The 13,423-nt window shown below is 42.1% G+C and overlaps 1 protein-coding gene across 1 annotated transcript; it reads right to left on the reverse strand.

The window, feature by feature from the left end:
- LOC118246983 (beta-microseminoprotein-like) lies at positions 1–6,352 on the reverse strand. Its single transcript, XM_035544597.2, has 4 exons — positions 6,275–6,352; positions 1,683–1,782; positions 1,044–1,146; positions 1–168 (listed from the first exon to the last, which is right to left on the reverse strand). Exons 1-4 carry the CDS (start codon positions 6,275–6,277, stop codon positions 39–41), a joined length of 336 nt encoding a protein of 111 aa, XP_035400490.2. The 5' UTR covers positions 6,278–6,352; the 3' UTR covers positions 1–38.
- Between the last annotated feature and the right edge of the window lie 7,071 nt (positions 6,353–13,423).

Here is a 13,423-nt window from a genome sequence, read left to right on the forward strand (position 1 = left end):
GATGGCAAAGCGTCTGTAGGCTTGGAGCAGGTGCATTGTTAACCCACACGACTGTGGACAACGCACTTCTTGGTGGGGTCATTCTTCTCCACAACATCATAGTTGCAGCTTTTCATGTTGAAAACGATTTTACATTTTTCTTTGTCATAACCAACAGGAGTATGAAAGCTATCATTGATAAACAGAAAAAAAATGTTAGACTGAGAGCAATAAAAGATTCAATAATTCAGTGACTATATATTGAACTACCAAACTAGTGCAGAGTGAGAAATCTCTGAAACTGTGACTTAGACCAGCCTAGCTAGCTTGAGCACCCACAGCTACAGCTTCCAGTGCCTCAACAGATGTCCTTCTGCAACGACATGTAGATGTACCAGTATGGGGATTTTTTTTAGCACAGCACTCTACAATGTGACATAAGCATGGTCTCAGCATGTTTTATCTCTTTTCCATCATTTTTCATTATTTTCAGTATGCTTAGAGTGTGGTTTCAGTTTCCTGACAGTGGGTGTCACCTGAGAAAAGGCAATGATCGTAATCTAGCCATTTTGGCATTTTGAGAAGGTGGGATAAGAGGAAAAGAGGATGTTGGAAAGAGATACTTCAGAGCAGAGCCATGCCACTCTAGTGTCTGCATGTTCAGTGGAGAAAAGCATCTCTGAAAAGGGGTTCAGATCATCATGAGTTCTTTAGAGGACCTGTACTTAAGTGGCTTGTGGAATGAACTCCTTTCTACTCTCCACTTTCCCTGCCAAGGAATGACTTAACCACAGTGTAAGAGGGGTTCACAAGTTGCTTAGCGTTAAAGACAAGCACCAACTGGATGTGCTTGGAAGGGCCTGTGTCCACCCCCAGTCAGCAGAAAGTGAACTAAGGTAAACACAGCCAAGGAGTCAAGTCATCTGAAGCCATGTGTGGCTTTTATCCCTCTGTGAGGGGTAAGGAAAGGCTCTCTTGTGCCTTTAGAGACCCATTTATTCCCAGCAGATGGAAACCTGTGGTCTTCCTATGGGCAATGATGCTGCCAGTGAGTTCAGACTTACAGGGAGCAGCAAGATATTTGGTTTTGGGTGCAGCTGCATCGGAAGCAATCATCTGTCCTTGAGATATGTCCAAAGGGGTACACTTTTCCACCCAGGACACAGCCTGCATAACACAGCAACAAAACAAAAGACGTTCTTTAAGCCTCCACATTAAAGATGAAAGGTTTAAAAATGCCTGTATATTTTTTGAAAATGTTTTTCCTGAGAATGATTAAACAGAAGTCATTTTGCCCTCCTGGCTATTACCTGGACTATTTTGAGAGCCTGAACTTGTTTCTTCTTTACTTCTTAGAGACAGTTTCAGTGTTATAGATCTGGGGTGAAACTGAGCAACCAAACAGCCAGGTCTGCCATCTAGAACCACACTGCATTCAGAAATGCTCCCAAATCCAGCAGCAGCTCCACGTGCTGGCATAGCACTAGCAACCCACCACCAATAGCAATAGTATTGCTGCAACTATACCCAGTCCAGGTGAAAATACTATTTTTCCCTAGTTTTGGTATCTTGGTGCTGGAACCTCTTATTCAGGTCTTTCTGACAACTTCCACCTCCCTGATATTTTGGGCCCTTCCCAGCAGTTCTGCATAGAGTTGAGCCAACAAAAAAATATCAGGTGAGAGCACTTTCCCTGTTCTTACCTTTGTCAGACTCCCCTGGCTTGTTTATTTGTGTAAAGCAGTATGCATCACCCAGTGTCACAATGATGCCCATTGCAAGAAGGAAGGCGAGAAAGCTTTTCTGTAAAAGAGACATGGAGCACATGGCATGAATTTAATTCAACTTCCATTATCATTGTTTTGAAAAGATAAGTCACTGAACCCGAAACAAGAGTTAGAAACAACCTTATGTGCACATGAAAATGTTGGAAAAGGGAAATCCAGATACTTCACTGCATTTTCCTTGCATGGGAAGAGACAAAATGATGTAACATAAATGTGTCTGCAGCATCCCTCCCTGTCAAAATCCAAGCTCTAGAAATCACCAAAAGCTTCCACAGTAGACTTAAAAGCCCTGTCAGATTCTTATTAGTGCTTTATTTATTGCCCTTGAGTCATATTTAGCTATTTCTCCTGTACATCACTGTCTGTGTAGCATCCCAGTGTTTCACTTCTGAGCACAGCAATTGCACCAAAATTTTGGCAATCTTTGGATCGCATAACTAATTAGATTCTGATAAGTTTTGTGAAATAGGTGGCTGGATAGAGAAGAGACACAAATCAGTGCCTTGGGGCAGAATCCCAGTGCTGTATATTCTGCTTAGCAGCGTGTGAAACATCTTGTCAAAACATGCACACACAGGTGTGGTCATCCTTCTTCTTGGCTAGTGGTGGCAACAGATAAACATCTGCAAGAGCTCTTCAGAGGTGTCATCTGGGACCTGCTGAACACCCAGGACTTCTCTGACAAGGCCTGCATAACTTTGTAAGGGTACTTTTACTGGGGTAGAGGGTCTGGAGCCCCAGATTATTTTGATGAGTTCCTCAAGCTGGATAACTTAAGGCAAAAGTTTAGGAATGGCCAGAGAATGAGAAGCAGTGAGGAACATACTTCAGTTTTCTTGATAGCACTTGCAGATCAACACAAAAGGATTGTGAAATGAATAGTTGCTGTTCTGAACTCCAGAGGCTGTTGCAACTTGGAAGTGAGATTGAAAAAAACAATGAGAGGCTTTGGTTTTAGACAGCTCTGCTACTTACCTTGAACTACTTGAATCATAAATGTCAAAAGAGTGAAAATTTCTGAACCATGGAGAGCCACGGGGAATCTCCTCTGTCTGTGTTGGAAGACACTTGCTATTTTAGGTGCTTCTTTCTTACAGGGCCGAGGGGCATTTCTGGTGTTGTGAAAGGGAGGGGAAGAGACTATGGACTAGTCTGGGAAAGGTACAGTGCTTAATGTCCACAGTGGCTCTGCCATTTGGGGTTCCTGAGGCTTTGGGGTAGAATAGAGCCAGCTGCCATGGTGAACACCATAGCCAGAAGGAGAAAAGCAAAGGAGAAAGACTGAAACTCTCAAACTTTAATTCCATGGTTTCCAGTCAAAGGAACATTGTCCAAGTACCTCCTGTTCTGTGAAGTTGTAGGAAAGTATATGTAACATTAAAATTGGTCTCCCATAAGGCTTCTCTTAAGGCATTTGGAGTGGATCTGTGGGGCTACTCATGCTGTGCAGCTGTATGGGGCTATGTGAGTTTGGGGACCTGTAGTTTTCCACAGAGGATCTCTCTCAATAGGCTTGTGATGCTGCTAGCTTTATATTAGTTGTCCAGAGGATGCTGGTGGTGGTGCTTCCTCCAAACTGGTGCAGAGGTTTGCAGCTGCACAGGCTACTTCTATCAGAGGTCTGAGTGCTGTACTCATGTCTTTATAGTAATGACTAGGGTACTGAATGACTAAGTAATGACTTAGGGTACTGAAAGAACTGGCGGAGGAGCTGGCCGAGCCGCTTTCCATCATTTATCGGCAGTCCTGGCTATCGGGGGAGGTCCCAGTTGACTGGCGGCTAGCCAATGTGACGCCCATCTATAAGAAGGGCCGGAGGGTAGACCCGGGGAACTATAGGCCTGTCAGTTTGACCTCAGTGCCAGGAAAGCTCATGGAGCAGATTATCTTGAGGGTCATCACGCGGCACTTGCAGGGCAAGCAGGCGATCAGGCCCAGTCAGCATGGGTTTATGAAAGGCAGGTCCTGCTTGACGAACCTGATCTCCTTCTATGACAAAGTGACGCGCTTGGTGGATGAGGGAAGGGCTGTGGATGTGGTTTACCTTGACCTCAGTAAGGCTTTTGACACCGTTCCCCACAACATTCTCCTCAAGAAACTGGCTGCTCGGGGCTTGGACTGGCGTACGCTTCGCTGGGTTAGAAACTGGCTGGATAGCCGGGCCCAGAGAGTTGTGGTGAATGGAGTCAAATCTGGTTGGAGGCTGGTCACAAGTGGTGTCCCCCAGGGCTCGGTACTGGGGCCGGTCCTCTTTAATATCTTTATCGATGATCTGGATGAGGGCGTCCAGTGCACCCTTAGTAAGTTTGCAGATGACACCAAGCTAAGTGCGTGTGTCGATCTGCTCGAGGGCAGGAAGGCTCTGCAGGAGGATCTGGATAGGCTGGAGCGATGGGCTGAGGTCAACTGTATGAAGTTCAACAAGGCCAAGTGCTGGGTCCTGCATCTGGGGCGCAACAACCCCAAGCAGAGCTACAGGCTGGGAGATGAGTGGTTGGAAAGCTGCCTGGCCGAGAAGGACCTGGGAGTATTGGTTGATAGTCGGCTGAATATGAGCCAGCAGTGTGCTCAGGTGGCCAAGAAGGCCAACAGCATCCTGGCTTGTATAAGAAGCAGCGTGGCCAGCAGGTCTAGGGAAGTGATTGTCCCCCTGTACTCGGCTCTGGTGAGGCCGCACCTTGAGTACTGTGTTCAGTTTTGGGCCCCTCGCTACAGGAAGGACATGGACGTGCTCGAGCGAGTCCAGAGAAGGGCGACCAAGCTGGTGAGGGGTCTGGAGTACAAGTCTTACGAGGAGCGGCTGAGGGAGCTGGGCTTGTTCAGCCTGGAGAAGAGGAGGCTCAGGGGCGACCTTATCGCTCTCTACAGTTACCTTAAAGGAGGCTGTAGTGAGGTGGGGGTTGGTCTGTTCTCCCACGTGCCTGGTGACAGGACGAGGGGGAATGGGCGAAAGTTGCGACAGGGGAGTTTTAGGTTGGATGTTAGGAAGTACTTCTTTACCGAAAGGGTTATTAAGCATTGGAACGGGCTGCCCAGGGAGGTGGTGGAGTCACCATCCCTGGAGGTCTTTAAAAGACGTTTAGATGTAGAGCTTAGTGATATGGTTTAGTGGAGTACTTAGTGTTAGGTCGGAGGTTGGACTCGATGATCTTGAGGTCTCTTCCAACCTAGAAATCTGTGTCTGTGTCTGTGTGTCTGACTAAAATTTGTCGTTTGCTGTCCTGGGCTGTGTTCTGTGAATGTTTTGTCTTTAGTTTGCTCCAACATCTGTCCTTATCTTGCTATTCAAAGAAATGTCAGTTAGGTGAAACTGGGCACACTCCTCTCTCTAAAGAGCAAAGTTCTGGACCCTCTATTGGATTTGAACAGAAAGAGAAGGGGAAGTGTGTGGTGTCTAACCACTTCTGAACTGACCTTTTTCTGGAACAACCAACGGGTACACCAGCTAAGTAACAATTAGCTAGCAGCAAAGGTGCCACATATAATCAGGCTGAGCACAGAAGATATCAATGAGCAGTGGCAGAAACAATGTCCTTTATTAAAAAATAGGTGACGTTATTACTGTCACGCTAATGGCAAGGATTTCTAGTTCAACATAAGGGTTGCGTTGTTCTGGGTTTTCAAGAGCATGGCACCTCAAGGAATATTTTCTGCTTGTTTGCTCTCTTAAAAAGGGAATGCCACCAGCCATCTTGCAGAGCAGGATCTTCTGAACTGGATTTAATGGACTTTACAACTGGATGAATTAATGTGAAATGAGGTGCCAGATTACCTTGTCCAACAAAGTCTTTTCCAACTGATTACAGACAAGACAAGCCCTAAGGAAAGCTTAAGCAAAGAAATAAGTAGATGATAATTTCTCCCTTCATCTCCAAATCTACATATATTAAAGAAACTGCTAACTCTTCTTTAAAACTTATGCCATTCCCTAGATTATCATCAGAAGTAGTAATTGATGTCTGTAGTTTTGGGGACTAGGTGAGCACAAATTAGAGGAAAACTGGGCCATAGGGCTTTGTCTATTTATTTGGCAACACCTAACTGTTGATTCAGATTCTGCAAACAGATTTGGAGGCTTGAAAAGCTGAAACAGGACATGTCTTGATAAATCAAAAGAGAAAAACAGAACGAGTACACTGTATTATACATTTTGTTGTAAAGGGGCTATGTTTTATGCTTTATTTCATATCTATACGTTACAATATTCTGAATATTCTCACAAACAATTCTGAAAAAAGGATAACAGCAGGTGAAATACCTAGAGAGATATATGTAGTTTTGTTTTTTTTTTTTCAAATCATTACAAAGCAAAACCCAAATTCACAGTAATCTTCATAAATGTGTCTTTCTTTGAATCTTCTGTCAGTTTTTAACGGAATACATCCATATCTAATAGGGATATAGATATAGCCATAATTAGGTGAATCTTTCAAATATCCTTCTTTTGCAGTTTTAAAACATATAGTGATCTGTACCTTACTCATAAAAAAAGCTAAGCCTTTACTCACCATTGTGTAATGTGTAGCTCCCAAAGAGCTCCAAGTCCCCAGAAGATCTCCACAAGTGCTTTGTTGTGGAATCTGAAAGCAAATGTTTTTATGCCTTTATGTTGAGCAATTTAAGTCTAGAAAAATAGCTTGCTCAACTCAAATGCACTTATGTTGAAATTTCTGAAGAAATTGCTGAAATTTTGCCAGCTGGCAAAGTTTGATTCTGTACAGCACTGACGTGAGTAAAGAGTTGAGCCCAGAATCAAGTATTGTTCAGAAGCGTTATGATTAGAAAAAATGCCCCTTTCTGATAAAATTCAAGTATTGCTAGGTAAGCTGTAGGCAGAACTGTACAGTTAGTCCAGGTAATTTTCAGGAGTGGGAGGAATGCACAATGATCATTTCTTCTATCAGTGGGCTGGAACGTGCTTAGAATAGGAAACAAGGAATTAATAGCTTAGAGATCTCTTGCCAGATCTTTGGATATGCATATTTGATGCTACTGTGTGTACTGCATGATAACCAAAGGCACTTGGAAATAGCACTATTAAAACCTCTTAACATTCAGATGTTAATCAAAGCTGGATCAACTGCAAAATTTCTCTTTCTCCTCAACTAAAAGAAGTATTTTCTAACAAATCAAAAGCCGCCTGCTGTTCTTGTGGGACTGTTCAAGTTTTGATTTGAGTAACTGTGATAGAGTATGTGACCACTTTCATATGTGCAAAATGCTTTCACAAGTGAAAAATGTCAGAGTGCTAATCAAATACTCTGCTTTCTCTTACTCCTGCAACCTCTTTTCAGAAAGAAATAATAAGCTGTGGCCTATGTTTTAAAAATAAATACTTTGCTATGGATGATAGCAAGCAATAGAAAATTCATTCCCACATGAGACTGATCACCAGATTAAGGAATTTAGCCTATGATTTTAAGATTACATTTAGAAAGTTTGGAATAGTAAATAAAATTCGGCTGTACTATAAACTAAACAATTTGGGGTTTATTTGTTGTAAGAGTCAATTAAACTATTCACAGAGTTTTAGATATTTTGGAGTGGTAGAAAGAGAATTTGTCATTCACACACTTCCATGCGCTGTGTATTTCTGAGAACTATTAATAATTAATTTAGCTTTTGGATGTGCTCATTCCAAAGAATTCAGCAGGAAAAACAACAACAAAATTGTAGTACATCACATCATAATTCCATGATCCCCTTAGAGTAAATGCTGAAGTTGAAGTCTGTGCAGGTTTAATAATCACTTAGGAAAAAATACATAATTCATGAAAAGTTCGTAAGCATTCAATTTTACAGACTACACACCTGTCTCTTCTTTGCTGTTGTTCTGCTATAATCACTACGTGTTTTAAAACTTTCATTTCATGAAAATCTTGTTTATGTCACTGAGAAAAAATGAATAACTTTTGTTTTTCATCCTTTGCTTCCTGCATACCTGGTAATAGTCTTTTATCATCAAAATCTTCCTCTTGTCTGTGCTTATAGGCTGTCAAGTCAGCTTATAACTTCTCTCAGATGAGTACACTAGTTTTAGCCATCAGGTGTGTAGTCCTGATTTCCTTTCATTCCTGTAACCCATTTCTGAACAGTCTCCAATTTGACAGTATCTCATCTCAAAACTGAATAGAGAAAAAGACATGGAAGTTTGCCTGTGCTGTGAAAATAACCCCAGATATTAAGAAAAGACATATTGCCTTTGCTGTATCACCACAGCTATCTTAAGCACCATATTTTTCTAAGTACAGAACTTTGGCTTTCCATCCCTGAATTCTTTTCAGACCCACTGATATTCATGCAAAATTCCCATTTCTACAAACTGTAAAAAATCTCTAAAGCATAGATTAAGCAAGCGCAGTTTATTTCACCATCAGCACAACTTTAATTAGTATTTGACTCATTAAGCATTGTTTGCAAACTCTCCCAACAATGAGTTTATGTTTCCACCCAGACCACTTGATATAGATGAACCATACAAGTGTAGAGGAACTGTTGACCATGTGTACCCACCTATGGCTCGTACCAGATTTACATTATTCCCTTCCCTTCACCTACCATGTTCAGGCTTTGCTAACCCCAGGTCACCTTGGGCTTGACAAGAAATTTTATGCCTGTCCTTTTGTGGTTTTTCATAGACAGCTCAAAGCAAGACTGGTTTTGCTTTCAAGGCACTTGTTAGGCAGAACACCTTATTCTTCTGTCAATGAGCTCTTGATAAACACGTTGGAGCCCTGCCAGCCATGCTGCTCATTGTCTGCTGGTAGGCTGGCATTCCTCCGAGTGTCTTTGAACCTCCCGTTTCAGGACACGCAGATCTTGCTTTAAGAGAATTGTTTCCCCAGTCTCTTCCTCAAGTCCTAGATCGCGCTACACTTCCAGTGAGATGATTTTAATACACTTTTTGCAAGAATGATTGTTTCCATAATAATGTGCTGATTTGCTTTTCACCTGTTGTCATACAGGAAGAAGAGAGACAAAACTGCCTTGAAGGTCTGCCCAAGGCATCAGGAAACATTTGTAGGGCTTTGTTGGTATGACAACCACTACTTGGACCTTTCCTAATTTCCCAGTTGAATGCTGCTAAACATGTCTGGTCTCTTTCAGCTTCTCATTTCTCAGCACTTTCTCAGAAGTGTTGACACTTGGAGAAATACCTGAAAAGCTCATCCTGCCCAGCTATCATAGTATTATTTTTCTAGATGTTACAAGTACTTTTCTGGGACCTTCCAGCAGGCAGCCCAGTATGACCCAGTATTTATCCAGCCTGTTGTGAGCCTGTTGTGAGCAGCAGATATTCGGACCATCACTTGCCTTTGCCTGGGCAAACTGAGGCTGGACGAGCAGGTCTCCCAGAGCAGCCAGCCCACCCGAGGGGGCTGGAGCAGCAGGAGATACAAGCCAGCAGCAACAGTGGAAAGCAAGGTGGAAGGGATTCAGTTCAAAGGAGCTGAATTCACCTTCTTTTAAGGGTGTATGAAATCCTACCAGGCTGATTTGGGGTGATGGAAAGATGGTGATTTGCCGCTGTTGTGCCATTCCTGTGTGCCAGGATTGATGTATGCACTGCAACAGCAATCTATTAACAGCAATTAAAAAGTCCTTTAATGATCCTTTAATAGTTTTTCAAGCAGTGTTGCTTACATGAATATGCATACACAGAACCTAGCATGAATTCTTTGGTATGCTTCTAAACTATCCTGCAGCTTTATTCCCTTTGTAACTGCCTTCAGCTTCTCATCTAAGTATGTATAGTTTTGATCTATCCAAATTCACTTAAAAAGCAATATGCCTTTCCCTTCTTTTTAAATGTAAGCTGCATGTTCTTACTTTCTATCATCAAAGCTTTCACTTTCAGCTCCTGCTCCACCAGAAGACATCTGTCCTTGTGGTGGGCTAATCCTCGATGGAAGAACAAGGATTTTGCAATGTTCACTGCCGATTCCATCTAAGATACATATACCATACAGACAAATATTTGTACAGAAATCACACAGAGAACTAAAGTTTACATATATTGGAAATAGCAGTTTTCGCTTAACTAAGTTCCAAGTCCACCAAAGAAGGCTGGAAAACACCTGTGAACTTCTGCATTCTTCAGATTAGATCTTAGGGCTTGAATCAAGCAAAGCACTTAAATATGCCCCTGGCTTTAGACGTGTGGGTAATTGAATTGTCTCCAGTGAAGTCACTCCTTGTTCTCAAGCATAGGCTTGGTAAAGGCTTTGCTGGATCAAAACCAGGGTCATATGGTGGGAACATAAACTCACAGTTTTCCTGCATCCTTGTTGCTTTATCAAGTATGATATATCAACTGATACGGGAAGTGTGATTTCTCGACCTATTTACAAAAGTGGGAAGGTAGAAATATTTCACTACTCATATGAGTTTCATATTTCCATTTTTTGATAAAGAATGAATGGGACAACCATGGGACTATGATTTGAGCATTTTTTTATTTGTTGATTCTAATATTGACCTGATGCATTGTTTGGGTGGCTTGCTTAAGTGTGTTGGAGGTTACAAGTTTCAGAGCTTACTACCTGACTATAGAGGACTTCAGTCCTCAGAGATGGAGCCCGATACTCACCTTCCCCTGCCTCCTCACACACTAGGCAGTCCTGCCCTACTGCAAGGGAATTCCAGGGTAATGGTTATTCTCTAAGACCACGGTTTTATCATTAGAGATTAACTTTTAGGAACAAAAACCACATGGGGTAACTGATGAGCCAGCAAAGTCATGTGTGTCTGAGCCCAGGTTCTTTTAGAGAGCTAGCAGTTCTGCTCTTTTTCCTTCTTTAGGACTTTCAGTTACCTGAAATGAGTTTATCAGCCCTGTTTTGTTTTGGTTTGTTTTGGTCTGGTTTTTGGTTATTGTTTTGTTTTTCCTGCTTGTATGACAACTTATTTCAGCAAGAAAAATCCATTTAATTTGACTGAGTACCTGGCAGCAAGGACTTTTAGGTAATGGGTAATCACAGTCTGCTAATTTCTGACACACAGGTTATAATTAATTATTTTAAAGGAAAGGTCAGCTGATTTTGGATTCCCTGAGATGAATTCTCTGATATACAAGTGGTGTGGTCTGTCATGCATTGACCAGCAGAGGAGGAAGTAGCCCTGGGGGCTTCAGGCAGGTCCAGTGCATGTGCTTATTTCTAGCTATAGACACTCCTTTCTACACTGTGCACCAGGCACCGAGGCATACTCCAGCCCTGACTTCAGTAGCCAGCCCCAAGTTCTAGTAATTGCAGGGCTTGGACAGCTGCATCTCAATCCATGTCTGTACCAACCTACACAACACAATATATGCAGAAGAATGAGGAGTGGCAGGAAAAATGAAGAACAATGCATGAAGTGTGGTGTTTTGTTTTTTTTTTTTTCCTGGCATGATAAAGGAGCTTATCTTTTTATTGTAAATGAACTGTTTCTTTTGTTTGCATCCTGTTCTAGAATTATAAAAAACATATTTACTTTGTGTTAGGAAAGCTGGTTGTGGTATTCTTTTTTTTTTTTTTTAAAAAAAAAAAACACTTTGTAAACATTTGTGAGATTAACCAAATGCTGTGTCTGTTTAAGCTTTTGTTAGCATTTCAAATTTAAGGCAACAGAAAGCAGTACTTCTGCCAAAGGTTTTACCTACAAAAAAAAAAATTATCCAGGCTAGCTGTATGGCATATTGTTACCCTGGATTCTCAAGAAGAGAGAATTATATTTAAATTGATATCAAATTTCACATCAAGATCCTAAATCTTTGTCTACTGTAAGCTGTAAATTCTTCATGAACAAACACTAATATGAATTTAGTAAATGCTTCATCCAAAGAGTTTAAAAATAAATAAAAGAAAAAAAAAATCAGATGATCCTTCTAATAGCCCTGTACCAACTCAGAATATATATTTTTTTATTTCATAGTCAGCATATGGGGTTTAGAAATTATTCTGTGCTTAAAATAGTTGCTTATGGTCTAGAAGCAAATTAATACAGCATACACAATATCTCCCTTAAAGCTGGCCATGTTGCTTTTGGGATATTTTCTGGACAAAGCAACCTATTACTTGCTTTGAGAGTAGTCAGGATCCATTCCAAATGGAAATGTTTGCCCTCAGCTCTGTAGAAGTTGTGCAGAGGCAATAACTGTGGTCATACATACCAAGTGCACACCACTGGCCTCCAAATGATTTTCAAGGTTCCATCATCTTGTCTTTAGCCTTCTGCAGCCATTCTGCAGCTGTGAAAAGTCCTGTGCAGTTCCATGGGCCTGTGGAAATCATTGTGGATGCTATTGAAGACGAGTTGTCAGCTTGTGCAGGAGTGTAAATACTGGATTTTCTCCTTTGCTTTGCAGTTGCTTTTTGTACCGATGCTTGCAGATGTTTCTTTGTGAACATAAAGAACATGCTTTGTGGTTAGGACAACGAACACTTAAACTGGTGGATTAAGGAGTCTTACTGTGCTCTTTGGTCTGGGTACCTCCAACCATTTCTCATACTTGTCTCACCCTTTTTTCTCCCCAGCCCATGCCTTAGTTTCCAGAGGAAGGAAGCTTAGGGACCTAAGCCAGGAGAAAGTCATCCAGATTGCTACAGCACAGGATACTAATGTATGCCAGGATGAACCCTCCACTGCTCAGTCTAAGCTCAGCTAATTTCCTTATCATATTGAGGAGGCAAACTCCAGACACATATTTACATCTGTGTCTCCAGCTCAGTTGGGAAATCCCCAGAACCAGCTGTAATTTCATATTCCTGATGCCAACTCTGTATGTAAGCAAGATTCTAGATCAGAACAGCAAACTTTCATTGCTATTGCCTCCAGTCCTAAGTGTTGTTTTACCAGAACCAACCAGAAGATTCATGAGCTGGCAGCAGTCTGGGATAGTAAATGTTTAGAGACAAGGCTAACAAGCAGTTTCTGGATGGTCAGTGACTTTCTCTGCCATGGAGCTTCACTACAGAAAACAGACTGAAATAGGACCGGGAAGAGGTCCGTGGAAGTTTGTTTCCTCTTGCATCATGTCTGCGTAAATATAGCAACCCATTATACTGTGCTAGTTCTTCACCAGAAACTGGAGGGATGTCCAGGAGAAGAAAGCAGCAATTGCAGTCTGTGCCATGTTTCTCAACTCTGTTTTGTGTATGTTTTCTTCAAACTTTTTGTGCCCTGTATTCTGGCCCACCTTTGCAATCCGCAAGGACTTCTAGTAACCTTCTGACTGTTTGACCCCACCTTAAACACTTCCACTGCAGCCTTTCAGAGCCCCACCAGAAGACCTCTGGCTCCTCTCACACCGCTGCAAATGCACAAAGCAGAGCAGTAGGACCACAAGAATGGCAAGGAGCTGTAACTTCTGTCCTGGTGGCCATGCAGGAAAAGCTTGCCCCCCAGCCTGATTCCAGAAGCACTCTGCCCTGCTCTGGAAGGTCCTAGGGAATCTGAACTACACAAATACAGATCTCAATGTCACATAGAAATAGCAAGCTATGCCACAGAGCTCAGGCATGCCTGTAAGCATGGGTATCAGGCAGCTCAGCTCTGTGCAGTCTTACATGGTCTGTTTCTTAGCATGCAGATCAGTCCCCGATGATAAATGTGATTTTTGGTACATTTACATTGTATACTTATATGTAAAGTTCTGGAGGGAACAGCAAGTGATT

This window comes from Cygnus atratus, chromosome 7, assembly GCF_013377495.2.
Source record: "Cygnus atratus isolate AKBS03 ecotype Queensland, Australia chromosome 7, CAtr_DNAZoo_HiC_assembly, whole genome shotgun sequence".
Classification (NCBI taxonomy): domain Eukaryota; kingdom Metazoa; phylum Chordata; class Aves; order Anseriformes; family Anatidae; genus Cygnus; species Cygnus atratus.

Bases quoted from the DNA above. Each gene is read 5' to 3' on its own strand.
- LOC118246983 (XM_035544597.2), bottom strand. The intron at 1,147-1,682 runs GTAAGAACAGGG...TGTGTTATGCAG, and splicing joins GCCAGGGGAGTCTGACAAAG to GCTGTGTCCTGGGTGGAAAA. The intron at 169-1,043 runs GTAAGTCTGAAC...TATCAATGATAG, and splicing joins CAAATATCTTGCTGCTCCCT to CTTTCATACTCCTGTTGGTT.